The 25,735-nt window shown below is 40.6% G+C and overlaps 1 protein-coding gene across 2 annotated transcripts in view; it reads right to left on the reverse strand.

Moving 5' to 3' along the window:
* Nucleotides 1-24,366, reverse strand: part of rtkna (rhotekin a) — a 64,646-nt gene extending 40,280 nt beyond the window's left edge. Inside the window, exon 1 of one of the 2 annotated variants that reach the window (XM_008418946.2) lies at nucleotides 23,918-24,366. In XM_008418946.2, coding sequence (XP_008417168.1) covers nucleotides 23,918-24,031 — 114 coding nt within the window. In that variant the 5' untranslated portion in view covers nucleotides 24,032-24,366. Of the gene's footprint in view, nucleotides 1-6,209; nucleotides 6,770-23,917 lie in introns of those variants that run through there. The other variant, XM_008418947.2, reaches the window with a different exon arrangement.
* Between the last annotated feature and the right edge of the window lie 1,369 nt (nucleotides 24,367-25,735).

The following is a 25,735-nucleotide window of genomic DNA, read 5'->3' on the forward strand; positions in this document are numbered from 1 at the left end:
ACGCTGAAATCCTGAGTGATAAGAGTAGTTTGTTTTCAAATGTATGTAGCATATTGCTGGCCTGTTACTGTTTGCAAACGCTTTCTTACTACAAAGCCTACAAACACAAGCTTAGCTACGTTGAGGCAGAAGAAGTCTGTCATGTAGGAATGTGCTCTGGTTCTGACACGACTTGTGTGACTTTAACACTCCTTCCACTTGTGTCTGGCGGAGCTTAATATGGAGCTACCTAAACAACCTGCCAGCTGAACCAACACAAACACACGGACTCCAAAGCACATGTACATACACACTCTGAAACACAGTGTGTGTGTGTTTTTCTTTTTACCTGCTCACTGCTCCGTGAACCGATGCATTGATCCTAATCCAAATGTTGCTGTTACACAAGAAAAGGTGTGCAGCGAATAAAGGCTTGAGGGAGGCAGAATGTGGTGAAAGACGAGGCATGTTAGGAAAGGAAACGATGTGGTATGTTTTTTTTTTTCAACAAATGTTGAGATGAGTTAAAATAAAAGCAAATCAGTTGATCTGTGTTTGTGCCGGTTACACCCTGCACACAGATCAAACACGTCTGGGATTGAATTATTTTTCTGTTTGTAAGAATTATCCCCGCTTCATTCACTTTCCCATCAACAATAGTTTCTTAGTATTTGCTGATTAAAAGCATCCCCTCAGCATGACAGTGCCAACACTATGTCTCACTGTGATGATGGTGCGTTTAGGGTGAAGTGTTAGTTTTCCAGGGCAAAAAGTGTCTTGCAATTAAGATCAAAAGTTCTGTTTTGTTCTCAACACTGCTACTATGTACACATACAAAACCGTTCCTACTGTTCCACTGCAGATTTGAATTATATGCTGGGTTTTTATTTTATTTACATAATTTTATTTTATTTTATTTACATAACCATGCATTTTCAAGGAAGGAAAAGTAAAACTACAGAATCTAAAATCCGAGGAATATCTTCTCCCATATGAACTCAGGGAATGCTTCACAGTCACAAGCAAAAATTGTGAAACAATCCCAGCATGCTTTCATGGACATGACATCATATGTAGAAGGGATAAACTGAATCACACACTAAGTTCATTCCAAGCTGGTTACATCAGCACAGTTTCAAGCAGACAATGCATCCATCCATCCATCCATCTTGATTTTTTTTTTTTTCAAGCAAATGTTTGCGGCATCTTGAACCACAGCTCCGAGACTGAAAGAGGAGCCACTGTATAAATATCAGTCACAGGATATTTCAGGCTGAAAAAGCATCCAAGTCGCCATCGGAACTAAGTTTAGGTCTCTGGAGCGTGTGAGAGGTCGAGCACATGTCTTGAGTGAGCCAGCAAGAACCTGACATCTGACCCCCTCCGACCCACTCCCATGCGAGTTCCCAGTCAGCCGACGTTAGAGACGAGCTGCTGCTAATGCAGCCCGGCAGGGTCAGCGTGTCTGCGTTTGTTTAAGGACAGAAGATGTTCGGGAATACCAAAGGTCTGCCTTATCCGTACGTCTGAGACAGACTGCAGGACCACGCGAAGGTAGCGGAATAAATCCTGACAAGGAGGAGAATTTTTCTCAATTGTTTGTTTTTGTTGCTGTTTAAAACACCAAAAAACGCAAAAGCGGTTATGTTTCTGTGCTATCGTTTGCTACTCTGAACAGGATTCCCAACTAAATGTTTTTCCTCCTCACTCTCCAGTTTTTGTGCTTCCAAAAAGCTGCGATTACTGGCGTGATCAGCCAGATAACATTCACACTCACACACAGAGAGGGAATTGTACTGACACAGACAAAGACTGATTAACAAAGAATGGCTTGCCCAGCACAAATCCTGAATTTACAAGTTGGGTCACAAAACAACGCTTAGAATCTCTTGACATTTAACTCGACAAAGAAAGCAAAAATCATAAAAAAAATAAAAATAAAGGTTTCCATGTTTTGCATGTAAGAAAAAACATGCTCGTAGCATTCGAATAGCTAGAGAAAAAGTTTAGATATGAAACAAATTGCAAAGATTTTTCTAATCTTTGAACGTTTTTAAATTTTGTTATGTTACAATCAGCATCATGAAGGCCAAGGAACACAATATACCAGGGAAATCACCAGGAAAGTCTCAAGTAGAGTGAGGTCATGCACAGGCAATGGACGTCTCACAGAGCGCTGTTCAAGCTATTATCTGAAATGAAATCTCTGGAGGAGCTCCAGACATCCACAGATCAGGTGGGAAGCTGTCGACAACAGGACGACTATTAGTCATGAGATCCACAGCCAAACCTTTAGTAACAAGTGGCAAGAAAACAACCATTGTTATTGGAAAAGCAATAGGAAGTCCTGTTAGGAGTTAGCCACAAGCCGTTAAGAGGACATAAACATGTGGAAGAAGGAGCCAAAATTTAACGCTCTCTGCATGCAAAGTAGCACATCAGGCTGAAAACATGCTTTGCTTGGTGAAACATGTTTATGGCAGCATCATGCTGTGGGGATGCCTTTTTCTTTAAGGAGGGAGAAATGGTTTAGTCAAACCAATCCAGGAAAACTAAAGCAGTCTCCTGTCCTGCGTTATGTGCTTCGTCCAGAGGGTCTCGGCTATTGAGAAATGATTGCTTCCTGGAGGCGTGGACTCGCTCGATGTTTTAAAAGTTTCCACATCGCTAAAGTTTGGCCACGATGTGAACGGCTTTGTTCACTCCCACTGCTGCCATCGCTAAAACTACAGGCAGAACACAATTCTAAAATAACGCGGAAAATTGACGTCATTGATCACAGCTCATCCTTCGGTTTGCTGGTGGGCCACTTCAGTGGGAGGAAGCCCAGAATGTGATGTGAAACGAGATTTTAATTGAGCGGAATCGCACAGGAAGTCAATGGCCAGGCTACAATCCAGGAAGAAAACCCGTAGAAACTGCGTGACGCTGGGTGGGAGGTCCACCATTATGCATTATGAAGACCGTGAATATAATTCCAGAGCTTAATAATGGGACGGTTAAGATCAAAGAATCATGTGGGAAATTGTTCCAGACAAAGTCCAGACTTTTGCAAAACTGTGGCAAAAGTAGAAGACAGATGTTCACAGATACTTTCTATCCAATAGGAGGAAAAGAAAATGACCCGTTTTACAAAAGAGCGGGTCAAAGTTTCAGGTTCTAGATGTTAAGAGACATACTCAAATCCTAACGGCAGCGAAAGGTGGTCCTGCAGAGTATTTATTCAGAGAGGGCTGTAAACAAATTTGCAAAACACTTTCAGTTATGTATGTAAATCATAATTTAAAGTCATAATTCCTTTCCATTCCCCTTCCTTATGCACTACTGGCTGTCAGTCTGTCACATAAAATCCCCCCCAAACCACAAAAGAGTTTATGGCTGTAGTTTGATAAAATCTTAAAAGGTTCAGTGTTTAGAAATACTTCTGCGAGACACTGTATATCTGCATTTTTGATAACAGGAAGTGGTGCATGTGTTTCTTTTATTTGGCAGTTTCAGTGACATGTAGTTGTCTCTCCCAGTGGCGGTGGACATAATTACACACGACCATTTCCTGTTTCCCATCACCCATATCCCCCCCCACCCCCTCTCTTAAACAAATCCTGTATCCTGTGGCAAAAATTCTTGTTTTTCTTTTTTGGCAATTTATGCACAATTAAAGAAGTGGCATTGCTGCCCAGTGGGCCTCACAGGGGAGGCAGAAGGAATAAAACAGTGGAGCGAAGAATGCAGTCAATGCTATTATTCCAACAGACTTGTTAAAACCTGAAGAGCAGAAACGTAACTTCCCACTGAGTGCAAAATTACAAAAGGACGCATTAGAGCGCTTACACAGCATTTGTGCACACCTGAAAAATATAGTGGCATAATCTGTGAATATTAACGTCTGTATAAGTCATAAACCTACATGTGTAAGCTTGTGCTGTGGGTGGGAGTGGCTTTGCAGAAAGCTGCTGTGCTGTGGCGTGAAAATGAGAGCAGCAGAGAGAGTTTACAGTTAATAACTGCAAATTTTAATTACCCATTCTTTCTTTTTTTTTTTTTTTTTTTTAAATCCCCCACAGCTTGCTGAAATTACAGTTGGACCGTGGGCTGTGCGGCTCTGCCACATACAAAGAATCTCGCTGTTTAATAAACCCACCCATAGTGAGGAGAACTGCAGCGAGGATGGGGGGAACAACAGAGTGGGCGACCAAATGAAATGGGTTTCTGAGCAAAGAGGAGGCCATGTACCACCAGAATCACCCAAAAAAGTTTTGTTTTCTTCTCGGAGCAGATACTTTGACTTGTGGAAGACACTCCTCACCTCTGAGCTCCGTCTGAAGGGGAAAACGTAACACAGGAGTTTTTCCACATGACTAAATAAAGATTTTCTATCTTGTTATAATACATTTAACTGACTTAGTAACATTAAGCTAAAATTGAGACAGGGAAAGGCCAGATCTCCAGAAAGACATTCCCACATTCCACCATAATGCCTGAGATCCAATTATCAGACAAGGCGGCATTTTTACAGCCCATGTCTGGGCAGTAAATAAGTTCATCATCAAAGGACAGTTAACGTGATTACAGCTTGATCAGATCATTGTTGGAAAAAAATGAGGAACCCATGATAGCTGGTTTGTGGCAGCACATTACAGGCCACCAAACTATAAAAAACTCCAGAAACGTCGCTTTTATTTTTACTGTACCCTCATGTGAAAGTAGCTTTGAAGCTCAAGATTTTAAAGATGCTGCACAAATTAAGAAAGTTGATGTGGTTCACGCAACCTGATAGTGATCTAGTTACTTCACAGTCACAGATTAAAGGCTCAATCTTCAAACTCTAAATTGTAGAGTTGGGGAAAAAAATGCCAATCTGGGTTGTATTTCTGAGCTTGTCCCAAGGCCTGGAATGAGGCTGAGGGTTTTATCCAACTCACTGGTTGAAGTTGTTCATCTCCAAAAGATGTTAAAGTGTGTAGCATGTTTTTAGACTAATCCTGTGCATGCACGAGGGGAACATGCAAACTGAGCTTCTAGGGATTCCAATATTGCTACCTGATTCACTCAGGTAGCTCTGCATCTGGTCATTTCATACATCACACTGCAGGAGAGGCTCCTTCTATTCACGAGTGCGTAAAACGGCAGCCTGTAAATAATGATGAGGTTTCCTACATTCTCTTTTCTTGTAAAACAAACTGGGTAAGAGATTTTGACCCAATGTTTTGGTTCCAAATACCCCACTTCTGCCTCAACAGCACAAACTCATTGTCTGAGTTAAAGACCCAGCAGATTAGACAAAGATGCTGACGAGGACCAGAAAGGGAGCATACATTACATCTCTGCACTAGTTTTAAAAATTATATTGTTAAACTTATGTGAGTCCAGATGATCTTATCTAAGCTGCAAAGTTGTATTTATGAGAAACTGCAGCTCAATGTACCAACAATTCAAGGCTGTGTCCGAGGGGAATTTTGGACGAAATCAGACTGAAGGTGTTTTACTTCAGAATCACCACAGACATTTATCTGTTGAGATTAAAATAGCAAAAGTAAAGCTTCTAATTTAAATTTCTGCAACAGTGCCAGTGACTATATATCTAACTTCTCTTTAAAATCTGGGGGGAAAAAAACTAAAAAGCAGCAAATTCCTTAGCTATTTCCTCTGAGACGACTGAAACACAGATTGTGTGGATTAGCAAAAAAAAAAAAAAAAAACTGCTTACATGTTAAAACATTTTCTCCCCCCATTTTCCCCTTCTCTCCAACACACACACACACACACGCACACACACACACACACACGCTCACTCACAATCACACTGGGAGTCATGGAGGCCATGCGTGCAGCTGTGGAGTGTGTGTGTGAGCCCCAGCTGAAAGAGGACACACTAAGAGAGAGAGAGATGGATGACATGTGGGGTTGTTTTCTATCTACCATCTGTGAAGGAAGAGACCACACCAGCGTCAGTGTGACTGGTTTGTCACACACACACACGCACGCACACACACACACACACACACACACACACACACACACACACACACACACACACACACACACTCACACACACACACACACACACATTCTTTAAGAAGCTCCTCTGTATGTACCAGTCCACACCACAGCAGCATGTTGTGTCAGTTGACAAAGAGATTCACTGGAAAACCTCAGAAAGCTACAATGTGACGATGCCAGCCCACCCATCTCTCCTGTCTAATAAAACTGGTCAAAAGTCAGCAATTTACCTGCAAGCTGAGGGCAATCTGACGGATGTACATCATATTGAGGTCCTCCAGTATCCAAAGTTTTTCCTCCATGTCTGCGTATTTATTATCAGTTGGCATCCTTTGTGCAGGTGGAAGCAAATAAAGGGGGTGGGGAGGATTTCTTCTTTTTGAAGGCGAGTTACAGGATTCCAGTCCGCTATCCTGCTGAAACCGCTGTTGGAAACTTCATCTTCACTTCCATTAGCAAAACTCGTGCGCAAGAGTTCCACTCTCCATCCAACGCGAGACTGGCAACTCCGGGGAGAGAGCAAGCTGGTCTGCTCTCCTCTCCTGCTTTTCATGCGCGCAACAAAAATCCTTGTAAACACCCACAGTAAACAGCGGGGGAAGAATGGAGCCCTTTTTCCTTTTCTTTTTTTTTTCTTTCTTTTTTTTTTTTTAAAACGGAGCTCTTCTTCTTTGTGTCCCCGCTGTGAACGTGGTGTGTCCTCTGTGACTAGAAACTTCTCCACAAAAGGGCATCGCCTCTGCGGGAGCAATCGGCACAACTACTCCACTGTATCAGTGAGCGCGTATGCGCCTTGACGCTCCTCCGGCTGCTCGGCGTTAAATTAACCCCTAAGACGCGCTTCGGGCAGCAAGAGCGAACTTTAAAAGGAAAGAAAACAGAGAAAAAGGGGGAGGAGAGAGATATATTGCTCTCCTTCAAACCAATAAACACCGCAAATGCCAGAGCAGAACGCAGCCGCTAGCGGGTGGAGAGCTTTGTTCTTTATTACGCCCTAATGGAGGGAATTTGAACCATGACAGCTGGGGCTCCGTATCATCGGATAAGGCACGGACCCCAATTAAAAAAAACAAGTCTTGATATTTAATACAGAAACAGGTTTTTTTCTTCCTTCCTTTGAGACAAAATTGTATATAAAAAAATCCGGAAAAAGTTTTTGGGGGGAAAAAAAAAAGAAAAAAGTGATTTTCTTGGGCACAAGAAAAAGCTTATCAGGAGCACAGAAAATACAACATCCGTCTTCTGTTCTCCAGCTGTTGTGTGTGAGAAGTGTGCGTCCCCTGGACAAGACCACAAACCGACCCCTCCACAGGAAATAAGCGTCACGTTGCGGGCCATTGGCCACGGAGTCAGATTTATAACAATTGCACTCATTCCAGAACCATTTAAATTTAGTGAGGTGTATTTTAGGACCCAAAGGTGAAGGGAATGTAACTTTTTTGTGTTCAAAGATCACAAACCATGCTGAGTTTTAAAGTATCTGTAATAAATGAAGAACAATTTAGTGACCTATTAACACTTTGAAGTTTCTGCATTTGTTGTAATTTAGACTGGAACCCATTCTCTATTTACTGACACTAGATATAGTGCCGCCCTGGGCAAAATGCCACATTGCCAACATGGGGATGGACATTTCTATTTACTGTTGGAAATCAGAATTCCAAAATTGAAAAGATTAGTGTCCATTGTGGCTATTTTACATATAAAAACCTGTAATAGTTAGAGTTATAAACTTTCAGCACATCGGACAGCTTGGATTGATAAACTTGGGGGCACGCATTGTACTGTGAAACCTCAGTTCTCTATGCTGAACATGTTTCCTCAGTGTTTTAAAAGCACAAAATGTTACATTGGTATTTCCTGTAGTAGTTATCACTCCAACAACTCATTTTCTGTAACTCGCAACAGCAACATGACTCAGGTGTGATGGCATCCCCTATTATGAGGCCTGACTTCCATGTTAAATTAAATGCGTCGCAAGCCCAAACATGCATTGGACAACACTTTTACTTTACCCCAACCATTCTTTTTGCTCAAACACACAAATTCCCCCATATTTGCCTTTCCGTCACCCCCAGAATGTGTGCTGTAAACCTTTTACAAATGCAAACATTAGAAACAAAGAGGGTCTGAGAGGCTTTTCACCTCACAGGAGGAAACCCAAGGGGACAAAGAGGCAAGCAGCTGGATCATTTCCCCAACAAAAACACCTCTTCCCTGCAGGTTTTATGATCAACCAGCTAAGCTGTCGCAGGCGGCAACAGCTGGAGAGAGGACTGAGATTTACTGTTCCCGCGGTAGAGCAAGAAAAGTATCGCATAGACCTGCACAGTGGAAGTCAAAGTGGTTCAGAAAACATGCTGAAATCTGTGTGTGGATATGCTGCATACTGTGTGTTTGTCAGAACTTCTGCTGAACTGGGAGAAAAGCTTAAAATCTCAGACGAAGCTTAATGAAAGTTAAAACATTGAAACTTTTAAAGGATGAGGCAAAGCAAATTTTCCAAGCTATTCGCTAGACTCTTCAGTGGAAATGAATGAAACTCATTTGAATTACCGTTTGTCACCTACTGAACAATATTTCATGGTAACGCACAGTCTAATGCAACCGATCAGTGTTACCTTGAGTACATCCATTTATATTTTTCTATGTCCCCCCCCCCCTTTTTACATGCATACAGATTTGCACCGTTTAAAGTTCTGATGACTTTCACTGTCGTCGTTTGATTTAGCTTCACCATCCATGGCTGGGACCATCATGACTTGGGGAAGATCGAAGTTAAATGTGAAGTTGAACACCTCACAACTCTAATGCTTCAGAATGTATGTTGAAATATGTCAAAAGAAGCTCGTTTTCCATAGTACTTCCTAATTCTAACAGCTCAGATCAAATATTTGCCTCTTGTGATGTCATCGACCCAAACATCAACATCATTCAATGTGCTTTCTGTAAAACCCCCTGATTTCTGTAAAAATTCTGCATTGAAAATCCCTACTTCTATGCTGTTTAGATTTTATTACCATTGTTCATTTGCTGCGGGGGAAAAAAAAATACACCGCTGGATAATATCTTTAAAGATCAGACCACAATACACATGGAAGCAAACGTCAACTAAGACTGATAATCCCACTGTATTCTTCTTAAGGCTTTCCATCACCCCACCTGAAGCATCTTGAACCATAAAACTGCTGCATGTAAATCCCCTTCCAGTATAAATACAAAGACTAACAGGACAAAAGCCCACAAGCTGAACAAAACCAGAAGAAAATAGCTATTATCTCAATGACGGGTCCTGCTGGCAGGCAGACAGGCAGCTGACTCAAACAGTTCTGCTGCTTATTGGCCCAGAGCCAGGTGGGTAAAAAAAAAAAAAAAAAAGAAAAGAAACGGTACTACTAGGATTAGTAGTGGAAAGACCTAACACCTTTCAGCTTCACTGGGTTTTCTGCCTTGTTAGATGGTCACAAGCCATTGATGGGATGATGGGTGGATTAGCAACATGTGACTGTGGAAGAGCCAGTTGTGATAGTCAGCTGCTGTGAGAATGTTGTCAGAGCAATCCAAATCCTTTTCAATCAAATAAGAAAAAAAAGTTTGATCAGAAAAGAACATTCGTGCAAAATCTGAGAAAAGACATCGATTACAAATTACACAAGCTGACCCTTGCATAATAAGCTCCCAAAGGGCTGTGCTGCTTTTGAGACAATGCCCGGAGCTTTGTTGTTTCTGAACGGATGTGTGGAGGAATATGGATAACTTCCCCCTGCATGCACCTAATCAGCTGGAGGAAGCGCAGGGCACTCAGAGCTCAGGGAGCGTTTCAGGAGGAAGGTGGGTTATATGTAGTATTTTCAGTGCAAGAAAGGAGAGGAGAAAGCTTTTAGTTTAAAGACGCTTAATTCTCATTTAAAACAACGTTATAGACTGACTAAGAGGGAGGAAAGAAAGACTGTCGATGAAAATCAAAACAGTTTAAACAGACAGTTTAAACATATTCAACAAAATAAAAAGGGCCACAATAAACAAGTTTCTAAATGAGTCCATTAAGAAAATTATGAAGTTAAAACAATTGAAATTGTGACAAAAAAAATGATCACTTCAAGAGAACAGCAGCAAAAATCATCTGGGGTCAACAAGCCTTCATAACAACACGTCATAGCCAGCGGTTCCAATTTGTGTCAAGCTGATAACAAATGTAAAAAGGTTTTAAAAGTTCATCAGTCTGTGTCACCCAAGAAATTAGGAGTGAATTTTGTCAAAGCCTTAATACAACTTCATTACTACATAGAAATAGAACTTCAAGATAACAACTTGTGTGCTAAAATATTATTTTATCAGTCAAATCAAATCAGTTTTTATTTGTATAAAATCAATTTACTTGTGGCAACAGATCATTAGAGGAAATTCATGATTTTGAAATCAAAATTATAATGGTCTAAAACATTAAGTTTATTTTCCGGGGGCCACGTTATGCTTTTGGATTTCAACTTTTGCAATAACACAATACCATAACTCCAAACAAAACATATTTATTTTTCCCCAAATGAAGAAGCTGCTAACTAAACTTTAGAACTACGCAAAACAAAAACAAAAAAATCCTTTATCCTTTATAAACATGACCATAAAAAAAATGCCTTTTTAGTGGTTAATTTGGTGCAGCTGACTGGCTTAATCAAAACTTGTAATCTGAAAGAACAATTCAATGTATGGTTATTGAAATAAAAGAAGAAAAAAAATAATTTCAGCTCTGACTTAATGGCACAAAGGAAAGTGAAAAATGTTGGCTAACAAGTTTTTGTCACAAACCAAAAGGCAGCTCCCACGTCACCAGCCCTCATTATCTTACAATACATTAAAGAAACTTTTATTGTGAAGGTTATGAAGGTTTCTGTATGAGAGGATAAAAGCTGTCTTCAGTTCCCTGCTGTGTGTGGCAGAAGAAAAGGGTAGGGAAACACACCAGGGCTTCAGGGAGCCAGACCCAAAACCACAACAAAGACGTCTGACTGTCATGTGAAAACTAAACCCAACGCACCTCCTACTCATTTAAAACTCACACAGACACACAGAAACGCAAAGCTATATTTGCATCATAAGGACACATTTTAGACATAAATAGACATAACACGCTCACAGCAACTCCAACGGCAAGGGGTTGTGGCAAAACTGCCACAGAAGTAGAAAGATGTAGCTGATGAAGTTTGTGATTATGCCCTCACCAAGTTCTCTCCCTGTTGTTTCTCATAGAGCAAAATTGGTAAATGAAAGGCAAGACAAAAGAAAAGAGTTTCTCTGAGTATTTTTGCTCTTTCACACATAGGATTGGAAAAAGGGACAGCAATAAAAAAACAACAACAACCAGTGAGAGGTCTAAAAAATCTCAGATCCTTTTCAGGTCCTTTTCTGACATGTGGGTTACCTCAGGGTTTGCTATTTGTGTCTCTAATTTTTTTTTTCCATCTGCTGAACCTTGGTATCATTCTTGTTAAACACAAATTGGATGGGTTTATATCATAATTAGCTGAGAAAAAACATTTTGTTTTGGTCCTCCTCAGACACAGTATAAAATACATATAAAAGGTTGGTTTTAGAGAGGACACTTACTTCAGATGAAGTACTCAGTGGACTAGTAAAATCCATTTTTGTAAGCTAGCAACTAGCTAGCCATTGCAAAATCTGTTCTTAAGATTCATGTTGGTTTCATTCAGATATTAACTGTTTGTCCTATTATGATTGTATTGTTTTCCTTATATTTATGACTGACATTTTTATGGATACTTGTATATTTTATGTATGTTCAGCAATTTGGTCAGTAATATTTGGTCAGTAATTAAAGCAATTAGATTGGCTTCATTGAACACGCCATGCTTGGACAGCGCTACAGAGCTACACAGTCACAGGACAGCATTTTAAAATATTCCTTCAGTAAAAAAAAAAAAAAAAAATGAAGTTAAGAGATTTGAAAAAAATGCAAGAAGTTGATTACATTAGATTTACTATGACTCACTCGGGGTGACATCTGTTCACTTTAATGACATCAGCCTCAGTTGTGAAACTGAACGTTTTCAGTGAGTAACCGCCCCCGTCTCCCCCCACAGAAGGTCAATTTTCAGTTTACAAGATGAAAAACACGCACACCGACAGCTGCAAAGTCATAGCTCAAGCCTGGAGACAATGTAACGACACAGTAACTCTCGTCAGCAGTCTGGCTTGTTATTAGGTGGATCAGTTTCACTGTGCTAACCAGTCTGGGTCAAGTTCTACTGTAAGATTTGTGAAACGAGACACTGATGGATCCAAGACTTGATCATCAAAGCTTGAGCAGCTTGTAGAAGAAAAGTCAGAGGACTGATTGTAAATCACTTGGCAGATATTTTTCTTCCGCTGAAAAGAAGGGATGAGTGCGTCACAGTCATTGGGGAGTAGACTCAATCTTATCATTGACTGGAGCAAAAATATATAGATGATTCCACATCAGCAACATCCCCTGTGTGTGAGTAGCCCTAAAGAAAACACAGACACGCGCACACACACGCACAAACACATGCACAATTGCACATGCACGCACACATTTTCACCCTTGGAGACAGTTCAGCAGTTTGCTTGCTTCCCAGAATCATTGCTGACTTTCAGGAACGCTACCTCAGCTTTTTACCAAAGTCTGCAGAAACTCATCCCTCTGAGAGAGCGGACACTTCAGAGGAAGAGAAACTTGCTCATTAGGAGATTCATCTCCATTGATTTCTGCCCTCCGGGGCACAGGCGCTGCAATATCACAGACGTAGCGTGTGACTGTAAGAGGACAGGTGCGCAGAGGCTATTCATTTACACTTAACAGTGTGAATGATCTCTTGAAATGACTATTAATGACTGTAAGGCGTGAGGAGTATAAAGCAATGTCAAAACGTGTTCAGGGAGGTGAGCAATACCAGAGAAAGGTCACTTACAGCGATGCTGAAAATGTTATGGAGCAATGGCGCCCTCTGCAGGTTGGCAGTGTCGACATCAGAAGACAAGACGACTATTTTCATTAATATCACAGTACGGACATGTGTAACAAAGTCAACATTTACAATCAGAACACACTCGTGAAGAGAATGTTAATGTTTTTTTTATGACACACATTCCTAATTATTCCCAGCTTAACCAGGCATGCAAAAGATGAGCTTCACCAGCATATTTAATAGACAAAAATAATGGTTTAAAGAAATTAATTCACACAAGAGTTATTTGCAATTTCTGCCACATTCCATTCCACATTTCTATCTGAACTTGCATCATTGGAGTGCACTCTGCAGTAACCCTCCAAACATGTAAAAATCTAAACAGGAACGCCAGCATCTGCATTATCCATATATGAAATTTAAACAACCGTGGAGAGGACTCACAGGAAACTATAATTCAAACTGACAGGGACGAATAAAAGCAAACTTTTTTCTTTATTTTTGTCAGGAGGAGCATGCGAGAAGAACATTTTGAGAGTATTTTTTCAACAATACGTCTAAGGAACATGAAGTTAATCATTTTAAATTGAAAAATGACAAACAGTTTTGAGATCAAGTTTCAGCTTCATGCCAAATTAATTTCTCATTAAAGTGTAAATTGCAATAAAGTGTGAAAATGTTGGTTTATGTCTTAATGTTAAATGTGACATCACGGCCCTAATTTATCTGTAGTTTTCTATGACTTTGTACCGCATGGGACTAAGGATTAGCCTCGACCAAATTAACAGGTAATTATTTTGACCATATCATCATTTCTCTGCATATTCTCCAACTCCCAGCTGATTATTGGATTTAAGCATATGAGGTAATGTGTATTTATATAATAAGGGAGGGTGTGGTCTAAGGATGACAACACTCTACTCTCAGATGTGTATAATTTTTAACCAAGTTCTTTTGCTCAAGCAAAAAGAAAGAAATCACTGACTGAAAAGTTATAATTTATATAGCCTTCCAAAGGGAAGCAGCAGCACTCTTGGTATTTCCAGTCCCAATGAACATTTTGTTGCAAGTAGACGGAGCCAGTCAACAGTTGCAAACAGAACTGAGAAGACACACTTAAATAAAAAAAAAAAAAGACAAATTTACTGTGTTGAAATTGTTCCTTCTTCCCATTCAGTCTGATTTAACCAGGTATGGATTTTCTTGCCAAAATGACGTCATTTCCTAAGTTGTTCCCAGCTACGCACCGTTTTAATCGTCACTCATTTATCCACACAGCACCACCTACATCAACAGCGGGAATGATAACGTTTCCTAATCCCCACTATGGCGAACACAGAGCCAGTTCCCCGTGCCTTCAGGTAAGGACGAAAACAGAAAAATAGCAGAGAACCAATGGAGATTACCGCTGAGGCAGCAGGACCAACACAAAGACAGAACCAGATCTGACATCCCACCGTCTGCTACGCCGGGCTCAGCGAACAAACACATTTAAACATGGACATGCTGGCGGGGACGAGTATACTGTGCAGCATGCAGGGAACAGGGGGATCATGCATAATAGACCCATCTGGTCCCATAAAGTCAAACACCTGTTCTGCATCAACAACATCATTGGCACTTGTGCTCCCTTCGCCACCTCCTTGCTGCATTCAGGACAGACAGCAAAACACGGCCATTCGAGACACTAAACTATTTAGAAGAACTGCCAGATTATATTGGCAGTCGTTTTATATCCTTAGTGAGATTGCCCAAACCAAAAACAATACCTCAGATCAATGCGGGAACGGACTTTGCACACCTCACCCACCACTCACCCATACAAGCACCTTTAAACATTTCATTGTATCGATTCCTTTCACTGCACATTCCTCTTTATGAAAGAGAGGCCCTGATTCCATCTGCTCTCAGGGTAGAGTCGGTTGGCGATATGATGTACAGAGTAAGGGATAAAGAGCCCCTTTGTGTGCAGGAAAATGAGAAATGAGAGCTGCAAAAACAGGAGAGAAGAAAAGGTGAAGAACAGAGGGCTGAAATAGATCTGCCCTTTATTTTTCTGCCTAACTGTATGAATAATCCGAAGGTCAATGACTTGTCCTTGGGGAGGTTACACGTTTACCTAAGAACATACAAACTGGTGTCGATTAAAACTGATTTCCTCCTGGACAAAAAAAAAGGGAGAACGACAAATTTGACAATGGCGTTGACAGCAACTGTCCAGCACTGTATTGGAGACCCTACAGAGGAATCTGGTTCTATGTGTGAGCCTTTTGTTTATGCTTAACAGAGAAGTCTTGTGGTGACAGGAAGAAGATACCTTTGGCATGAGACAGTGAAGTTCTTGTTTACAGGGTCTTATGTTACCGGTAAACAGAAATAACCAATAAAAAAGCCCAATTCAAGTATTGGTAGCCTTTTCTGTGTGTCTTTGGAGAGGAGAAAGACAGTCTGGATCAGAAAAGTAGGTTGGTACTGAAACACATGACAAAAGGACCCATTTTCATGCTTCATCAGGGGACCTGAGCAAGAAAGTAATGAAATGGCAGGAATAATTAGGCTCTTAGGGAGGCAGGGTCTTTGGGATGAAAGATTCAGATCTTAGGGGCAGATAATCAGCATCACAACTAATGTAATACATGCCAAAGATTTGCAAAGAAATTTTTGAATGCATAATTTAAATAGAAGTTATTTCAGGGTAGAAGAACAGATTCCAAAAGCTAAGTCATTCTAAAAAAAAAAAAGTTGCTAAGACTTATATTCAGCTGCCTTTTCATAGATACAGTTCAATAAAACCCGGTGCAATTACCTTTAAAAGTAACATCACATTAAAACGCACTCGAATATTAAAAACCAGTGGTGGCAACATCACACCATGGCGATTCCACAGGAGACAGAAGACTTCTCTCATCGGGTCAGTGGTGGTTTTCCTCCTGGAACCGTCTCATGGATGCCACTTTTGTCCAGTCTTCTTCTTGTTGAAGAATCAAAAACTTATTAACCTTTCCAACTGCATGTTGTATTTACCCTGGTAATTGTTGTCTGATGGTAACATTTTTGTTGATGATCTGGAACCTTTTACTGCGACAAAAAAACCCCCAGCAAAAATAAATAAGCAGATAAAACTGTAAAACTGTAAGGGTCCCAAAATGTTTTTTTTCACAGCACTATGCAACGAAGGGTTTAGATTAAAACACCTTTATGTGTTAGAATGGCCCAGTCAAAGTCCAGACATGCAAGTGTTCCAGTTGCAAGTCTGTGGAAAGATTTGAAAATGAAGCACGGACCCACTTAGCTTTAACTACAGCAAAAAGTGATTTTGTGTGAAGTTTCCAGTAAACTTGGAATGTTCTGGCCGACTCAGATTTAAAATATTAATCCAGTCAAGATAAGTGAGTGAGACACATTTGATGATGCATTGTGGAAGTTCTCACATCTGTGGGAGTGGGATTGTGTCCAGGGATTAAGCCTTCTCGATCCATTTCTCTGTCTGCTAAACGAGTCACTGGCAGCGGTGTCTTCGAACAAGATAGTGCATGCTGGGCGAACAAAGCCCATCTGTGTCAGGCAATACGCAATGGACCCTGCTCAATGAGACACGGCTGCTTAGTCACAATGTAAGGTGGTTCTGGGAATCACAGACTAACAAACTTCAGCTATCTTGAATGACTAACTAAGCTAAACACCAGCCTTCATTCATAACTCGTCACGGTAAGAGAGAGGGCAGACTCGGAGACGTACATGAAGAAGCAGACGTGTGTGAACTAAAGAGCAACACTGGGCGTGACTCACTTCCTGTGTCTGCTATTTATGTTCACGCCGTGTTCAGAGAGAATCGCTGTCGTTAAAATGAACGTGGATGTGTGGCTGGGTGGGGTTTACTTGTAACATAAGCAGCTGACCCTCAGCTGTTAAACGGCGTCCTGACACTGGTTGCCCCACAGAGACACAAACCACATTCCACCACACACACACACTGAAGACGTTTCCATTTACAGCAGCAAGGACCTGGGAATAGCTGGCTGAGTGATATTAGAACAGACCAGCCACATAAAAAAAAAATGGATGTATTTTTGTTACATTTTAAGTGTTTACCGTCTTTCCCAGTTGAGCGTTAAATGGCTTGTCTGGCTTGTTCGGTCAATAGGGATCAGATAAGATAAGGCTGAGAGGAAAGTAGTGTCCTTGAGTCTGTGCTGCAGACTAGTCAAGGGTCAGAGGACATCCTGTATCTGTGTTTCATGTGTGTCGCTTGGAAAAGGAAATGAACCTTTGGAGCTTTTGAGCTTCAACATCATCTGCTGCACAGGATGACTATCAGCTGTTTCTATTTTTAGGTCGCTGTGACAATACACACATTTTAACCCTGAAAGAGGCGAAGAACTTGGGAGTTAATACGTCGAAAATAAAATTTAAAAGAAGAACATTTCCAAAACGAATAACATTAGTGAAAGTTGGTCTGCTTTGCTTCCTCAAGAACCAGAATCAAACATGAAGAGGCAGCATTCAGCTTCACAAATCTGGAACAAACTTCCAGAAAACTGCAAAACATCCGAAACACTGAGTTCCTTTAAATCAAGACTAAAAACTCGCCTCTTTTGAATTGCCTTTGAACCATAATAAATGACACATTGACCAACATATTAGACGTGAATGATTTTGGTGATGGCACTCATAAAAATATAATGTCTGATTAATTCTTGACTGTATGATGTTTTCTTTATAACTTTTTGTTTTTATTATGTAAAGCACCTTGATTGATTGACACTCATATTAAATCTAAACAAAAAACACTCACATTTGTAGTTGCATTGTCACAAAAAGTGAAAAAGCTTAGGGGTTATGAATAGTTTATGAAAGGCACTGGAAACAGACTTCAATGCTGGCAGGGTAAAAAAGAGGTAAATTAAATATAATATTGAAACAAAGTTCTGCTTTCTCTACTCGCCAAGCAAACAGTCCAGTCATTACCTGGAGAGAAGCAACAAGAACTTACTTAGTTTTTGCTTTTCGCTTGAAGAAACTGATTAAACCATTTTTCATTCTGAAGCTGTCTAGGAACAATGCGTTACCCTGATGTATACACAAAGTCTTGGTAATAAGAATAGTTAAACATTTGCTAGCTAAAATATCCGTCGGCATACCAGGAGAGCCTCCAAGCAGAAACCTCCAGCGGCCCGGCTTTGTTTGAGAATAAAGGTCCGAGGAGGGGTAAATATTCCCTAGCATCTCCTCAGTACCCCCGCAGTGTTCAACACAGCAGAGAGCCCTCGGGGCGCGCACAGACAGACAAATCTATGCAGGCCAATCTTGGCACTGCAGTTGTTCAAGAAATCAATAAAGCAGAGTGCATCCACTTCTTAGGACCCTTGGGCCTCTGAACCTTTTTTTTTTTTTTTTTTTTTTTTTTTTTTTTAGCATTTTTTTTTTTAGTTTGTTTGGTTTTGGGCTACACTGCAGTAACAGAGCACTACTTTCTTTTTCACAGATGTGCTTAGACTCTGAAGCCTAGGAATTGTTCACTGTTTTCCTGTAAGCAAATGAGTAGTGAGCTCAAGACTTGATGCAGTGACATCCGTGTGACCTCTCTTTATTTTGCATGCAGGGAGACAGACACATGCTTACTTAAGCCAGTTTAGTAAATCGGTGCTTCACGAGCCACAATAAACACCAGCCTAAGTCACACTGAGAGGCTACTTAGCATGAAACTGCTTAAGGCTCCAAACCATAAACTGTACTTAACAGGGATTGCCCAAATAGTGAATATTGGTGTCAACATGACACCAAACTAAAAGTTTGAAGTAGAAAATATTCTTAGAGAATTTAGCCACGGGGATTAACAATTTAACTGATGAACCTTACATTGGTTTTTTATGAGTTGGCAATAAATCTGTCCAGGCTTTACCTGGTATATCACCAGTCATTGCTGGAGCCCCTTATTGCAATCCTGAACAGGATTACATGTGGTACAGACAGTGGCGCAACTACACATTATTCAGGTGGATGTGAAAACATAGAAACACATTTCTATGTTTTTCTATGTGAAATGTGTTGATAATCATTCACATTATCAACACATTTCTAAGAAATGTGTTGATAATTTAAAAGGTCATTCTTATCTTTTATCTACAGCTTCTCTTTTTTTCCTAAGGAAGTTTTAATTTCTATTTCATATTTTCAACAAACTTTTAAAAAAGTTATTTCTGCTATTTTAGTTTAAACTAACTCAGATTTTCATCTACAAACAGACATTTACAGAGACATATGGGGTGGAGAAGGGCATTTCACCAAATCCAGTCTCGATGTAGCCCAGAGTTGTTACAGCTTTCAGTCAACACACATGCCAGATTCCCAAGCTTTGCCATTCCCTCTGAAAGGCTTAGAGTGTGTGTGGGTGGGTGGATGGATGGATGAATGGGTGCGTCGTCACATGCATCTAACCACTTCCTCGCCTTATATAGCCACTGTTAGCCACAGTGGTGTGTGGACTGGCGTAGCGAATCCTTAAATTAAATGCAAAATGCCGACAGAGCATGAAAACTGAGGGCATTCCTCCCTAATAATAACAACAATAATAATAATAATAATAATAATAATAATAATGATGAATTTACAAGGTCATCTTCAGCTGAAACAGCAGAACTAGGGAGGATGGAGGGTCTAAAGACCAGCCAGCAGCCTTTTGCATCTGAGAGAAAGGATGCAAAGAGCAGATGTCTTGTGTTTGCAATGAGAGGAGCAGTAAAAGGGGCAACATGAAGGCCATGGAATGGGTTTAACAGCAAATTCTGCTTAGTCCCCCATTCCTTCAGTCTTTGACCACTTGACCCGTTAAGTTGGTGTTGTGCACACCAGCTTGACTGATTCAGTTCAGGAGCTTAGATTATTTTTGAAGAGGAGCAGCAGAAAAGCCACCTTTATAATAATCTGGGCATGTACAGTGCCAGCTCAACATTTACTGGGCAGTCCTGGCAGAGATGTATAGAGTCTTTGAATAAATTCATCTTATATTACACTAACGCAATCTTACACAAAAACTGCACTATTGTCAAGAAATAATCATCGTTTAAGAAAATAAGCTGTCGCAATTTTTGCGGAATACTTCCATTTCAAATAAATGTAATTGAATTTTTTTTTTATTCAAGCTTTACTTTTGCAAGTTGTTCAGCGTTTTGATTAAATTCTTCTTAGTCATTTTTCTTTATGATTGTATTTAATGTATCTCAGTATTCATTTCGTCTGCTCTTTAAGATAAATAAAATGAGAAAACACATGCATAAGACAGGATAATGTAAAGGCAAATTTCCCGTTCTGAGTATGCTCCAACCTTGTGAAATGTCATAGGAAAAGTATAAGTGCTGACCTACTGTCAAAGTGCTGAAAGCACAGGTGGCAGTTCATGCGCCAACAGGGATTTTATTAATGACAATGTTTTGTAAAAATGAATTTTTAATTCTGAATGTTTCAGAGAATTAATCTTTTCCATGCATGGCATTTAATGTGGCAGGAAATGTAAATATATTCATAGACAACTTGTTGCAGTGACAACAGGATATTTTAAATGTTATTTATACCTTTATCACTGTTTGCTGTAAAGCAAACAGATTCCTTCCCAACGTCTGGTATTTTAGGAGTCGATCTGATTCATAATCATGGCCTTCTTTGGCCTTACATAGACACAGATACAGCATCTTCTTTAACACGTATCGTTAAGTAAATGAACATTAAACATCTATCCATTGACTTACACACTCAAATGTGATTTTCCCTGGATTAGTGGGAGAAAAAGGTGCTTTCATACTAGCTCATTGAAATGCCATGCACTGGCTCCAGGCTGGCATTCAAAAAGAGACCGGACACACAGAGCAAAGAGGAAACTCCCAGCCACTGAAAGAGAATCATTAGCATTGGCAACAAAGTCTGGAGCACAAATTAATCTTATATGAGAGCCAGCAGAGAACACTTAACAGAGTTAAGGAAATATGATTGTTGTAAGAGGATGGGAAGCCTTCAGGCTCACGAATAACTAATAGAGAGATGATTTTGTAGAAAGTCAAATACAGTGTGACTATAAACACAGCGAGATCTAAAGGTTATTTACATTTCGATGTGCAGCCAGTTCTTCTCCAAGTGTAATAAATTTTGACATTGCTCTAAATAACCCATGCGCTGCTGTTTTATTTCTCATAGATAAATGATAAGCTCTTAGAAAACAACGAGCCGACATCAACTAAAAATAAAGAAGCTGAAATTTTTATTCCCTGATCACTCAGATTTAAACACATTCACATGACTTTACCCTCTGACAATGTCACACTTTGGATGGACTTGTTTCACAGAACTGAGCTCAAAACAAACAGATCAGACTATTCTGACAGCAGATCAATAGATCACGAAGTGTGCCTGACCTCCCAGAGGTTCCTGAGACGTGAATCCTAACCAACATAACCTGAAGGCATACATGTCTGCTAGCACAGACAAAACCTTCATGAAACAACAGCAAAAAAAAAAGACACATCTAAAGAGAGAGACTGAATTGATGCTCTGCCACTGCACAGTTGCACCTTCAACATTCCTCGAGTCTCCTCTTACAGCTGAGTCTATTCTCTCTTTGGTTCCCCCATTCTTCCACACGTAGCCCAGTGCTGGAAAAAACTTCCCCCAAGACTCACAACAGCTCCTCAAACAAGAGACAACAGTAGCTGCAGCCTAAAGAGGCAATCTCAGAATTACAAAGATTGTAAGAGAACGCAAAAGGAAGGGGTTCCCGAGAGAAAAGGGGCCATCCACCCCAATGGGATTTAAATTGGACTGCGAGTAAAAATAATTAGGGGTTAGACTGGAAGTCACTTCTGGCTCACTATCAAACGGCAACTAACATGAAGCAGATGCCGACATGGTAGTTTTACAGAAAGGAGTAAGGAAATCCTGGTGTAAAAGTAGCACTTTTCATCCAAGGACAGCCATATGAAAGGCATAAATAGGGTGAATGTTTCTAAATCTACAGAGATGCTTGCTTTTGGCCAAATTGGTCCACTCTTTGAAGCTATAACAGCTTTAAGTCTTCTGGGAGTTCTGTCCACAGTGGTTAGGAGTGTGTTTGTGGGAATATAGCCATTTTGAAGAGGGCATTTGTAAGGTTAAGTACTGATTTTAGAAAGGCTGGGCAGTCGAAATCCTTCACACCTAGCTTGCACCTAAATACAATTTAAATGACTTCTTTGTATAATGGTGCACAGTCCAGTAAAAAAGTGGGAAGAGGCCATCAACAATCTGTTCCCAGATAGTCTGGAGTGGTAAACGTGTGTAAAATGTCTTCGCATGCCGCAGCATTAAGTGTGTTCCTGTCCTGAAGAGACCAGGCTCATCCTCAGGAACTTAGCCGCACACCATAATCCACTTTTACTAAAACTTTGAGAGACAGAGAAACATCATTTGCTTCTCCAGAGAACAGCTTAACATACTTGACACCAATATATCCAAAGCTTTGTATTGTACTTGGTGATGAAAGACTTGGATCCAACTGCTTAGCCAATCCATGATTAAAAACTCTCTACTTACCGTTTCCGAGCAAATCTGGAGGCCAAACGTGGTCTGGAGGTATTCACTCTTCAACTTCTGTGATTTTACATGATCAGAAACTTTGTGATTAAATTGCTGCATTAACCAATGGCTTCCACGTTACTGTGATACCAGCAACAGTTGACTATAAATTGTTTCTTTCATTTGTGAAAGAATTTCACAAATGATCTTTTTACACTGGAACCACCCTAACACTGTATGGTGATTTAATAACCCAGTGAGCTTCTGATAAAGTCCCATTTTGTCACAAATATATGGAGAAGCAATCTTGATGCCAGGATTTTTTATTACTCTTGTGGCCACAGAAGTACAGTACCTACAGCTTGTAGGAAAATTGGCATATTTCATAAGATTTTAGAAAATGTTACCCTTCTGACAAGTATCTCCAAAAGTATGTCCAACTGTGATATTTGGATTCATGGTTCCTTTTGTATGTTTTTTTTTTTTTTTGTATGAAGCAATGACCTCACACAAGAGCTTAAGCAACTTAGCCTGTGCATTTTCACTATTCCTTAGCACTGTGGGACCAAGATTTCCAAAAGACTTGCACATTTACTTTTGTCTAAAAATTGTACTTTGGACCACTGAGCAATAGTCCAGTTCATTTGTGATTCGGGAGTGCATTGGACCAAGGAATGCGATAGTTGCAGCCCATATCCTGGATACATCTGCGAATGCTCCAGACCTTGCAACCTGTGAGTTTTCACCTGAAACTCTTGAACGAACATCGCTTCACATATCTCTCAGGGCTGTAGTTATCTCAATTGCATGTCCATCTTTGTAATCAAAGTTTTTCCTTCCACTCAACATTCCACTCAAGCATTATTATGCTTCTTGAAAAAATACATTTTGCGATTAACTCCTGAAGGAGATGCTGTGCTTCTAGAAAAATCAGCGGTATTCACCATGACTGAGACCATAACATGAACATAGCATAACACTCATTTTAATTTGTATTGGGCATATGTAATACTCTTCCCACAAAGTAATTTTGGATTTTCAGTCAATATTGGCCAGATTTATAAAGATTTACAAAAGTTAAAAGCTTGAAATGTGCAATAACTTATGATGAGTTAAACTTTTTAAATTTCATAAAGAAATGAACTAACATTTCTATTATATTCAAGTTTATTTTCTTGCAACTTTAAGCAGGACCACCAAGTTTTGAACAAGCAATGAGATAACTGCTTTAGCCTATAACATAAACATAATTGGAGAATGAAACAGCACAGCCTTAATGAGAAAAGTGTTGAACAAACAGACCGAAGAAGTGGACACTGATGAACTCCGAGACCTACATCTGCACTCTGTTTATTAAGTTACTTTAAAGAACCAGAGCGATCAGACAAAGCTGCAAACGGAGTCACCGTCTGATGTGTGTGAGAAAAAAAATAATCTGTTTAAAAAAGTTCTACCTGTGATGATGTGTGCAGGAAATCGCTCTTTCTGAACTTCCCTCGCCGTATCTCCATCTCCAGAGCAGAGCCCCGGGCAACGGTGGCTCTGGTCGTTTGATTTCGGCAAAACATCGTCTCTTTACTTTTTCCCGACAACTTCTCTCAAACTGACTAGTCTCGTCCAGGTTGAGCTTCACGGAGCGCAAAAACGGGACGGGAGCGATTCATTAAAAAAAATAAATAAATAAATAAATAAAATCTTCCAAACAGATCAGCGCAGATCAAGGTGTTGGATCAGGAAACTATCCCACCGGCGAAAAAGTCCCAGGCGAAATAGGAGCGGAATAAATCCAGTGTTACAACCCTCTGCTGTAGTTTCTTGAGACGCGGGAGCCCCAATCCGAACCAAGACAAATCCACCCGCTGAACGAGGAAGAGCTGGTTCTGGTTCTTATTTCCCCTAACGCTGCCCTGTATGTGCGTCCAGCATATTGACACGGTAACACCCCATGTGGTGCGCAGCTGAGACCTAACTTTGCACTGTCCCGCATCCGGAGACCTCTGCTGGTGTTCAATGGCAGCAATTTACAACAGCAATTTGCCCTTTTGTAGGAGTATTAATGCAAGTCGCTCAGCAGGAAGAGTTGTAGACTCCCTACGGTGGCTTAAGTAGGTTTACGCACTGATATTATGGATCACATATCTACCCACAGCGCCTTGAATAAGTATTGGCACTTTTGACGTTGTCACATGTTGACATTTACTGTGTATGAGACTGATATGAAGTAGCTATAGTTGGAAAGTGGGTTTATGCATCATTAAAAACATTACAATTAAACAATTAAAGAGTGGAGAATATTTGTATTTGAATATTCAGTTCTATTTACTCTAATATCCCTGAATAAAGCACATTACTTACCTTCAGAAGTCACATAATGTGTAAAAGGAGTCCACCTGTACGCTATTAAATGTCAATATAGTTTTTTTCAAGATGGCGGCGTAGCAAGTGGTCGACTTCGTCTAGCTGCGCACCACATGTTCGGTATTTGAGCAGACTACCATCCTCCTTCTAAGATTTCCCAACTAAATGAGGTGATACGATCGCTGATGAACGCCTCTTCGACTTACGCTAACATTATGCCGCCCAAAATTCTTAAGAAAATGAACAAGACCGGTGAAGTGGAGTCCAAACTAGCTAGCACAGGTAAAGTGGCTAACGCGGAGCTATCTGCTGTGCTACCAGTGGCTGGTGGGGCTGCTGTGCTCGACCCGGCGCTTCGTCAAGTCATTGAGGAGATCACTGGGAACATCTCATCAGTGATTTCCCAGAAAGTGGACATTCTGACTGAAATGCTTAAGAGCCAGGCCACAGAGTTAAAGGTGCTGGTCGGACGCATTACAGAGGCCGAGGACAGGATYGCAGTTCAGGAGGACGGCCTGGACCAGGCCACGGCCCGCATCAAAAAGTTGGAGAAAGAAACCCTCATGATGGCTCAACGAATTGACGACATTGAAAACAGAGGCAGGAGAAAGAATATTCGGGTGCTCGGTCTAAAAGAGGGCGTAGAGGCTGGTCCTGGAGCCCTACAATTTTTGGAAAAATGGCTGCCTGAATTTCTAGGAGTCGAGACCAAGAGCGGCCGGATCAAGCTTGAGAGGGCGCACYGCACACGAGCTCCACAGCCCGGGCCGACACAGAGATCAAGACCAATGCTGATCAGATTTCACAACTACCGGGATCAACAGCAGGTTCTCGAGGCAGCGCGGCGTGCGGGGAGCGGAGATCAGCCCCTGATATATCAGAACTCCAAGATCATGTTCTTCCAGGATTTCTCG

This window comes from Poecilia reticulata, linkage group LG9 (genome assembly GCF_000633615.1).
Source record: "Poecilia reticulata strain Guanapo linkage group LG9, Guppy_female_1.0+MT, whole genome shotgun sequence".
Classification (NCBI taxonomy): Eukaryota; Metazoa; Chordata; class Actinopteri; order Cyprinodontiformes; family Poeciliidae; genus Poecilia; species Poecilia reticulata.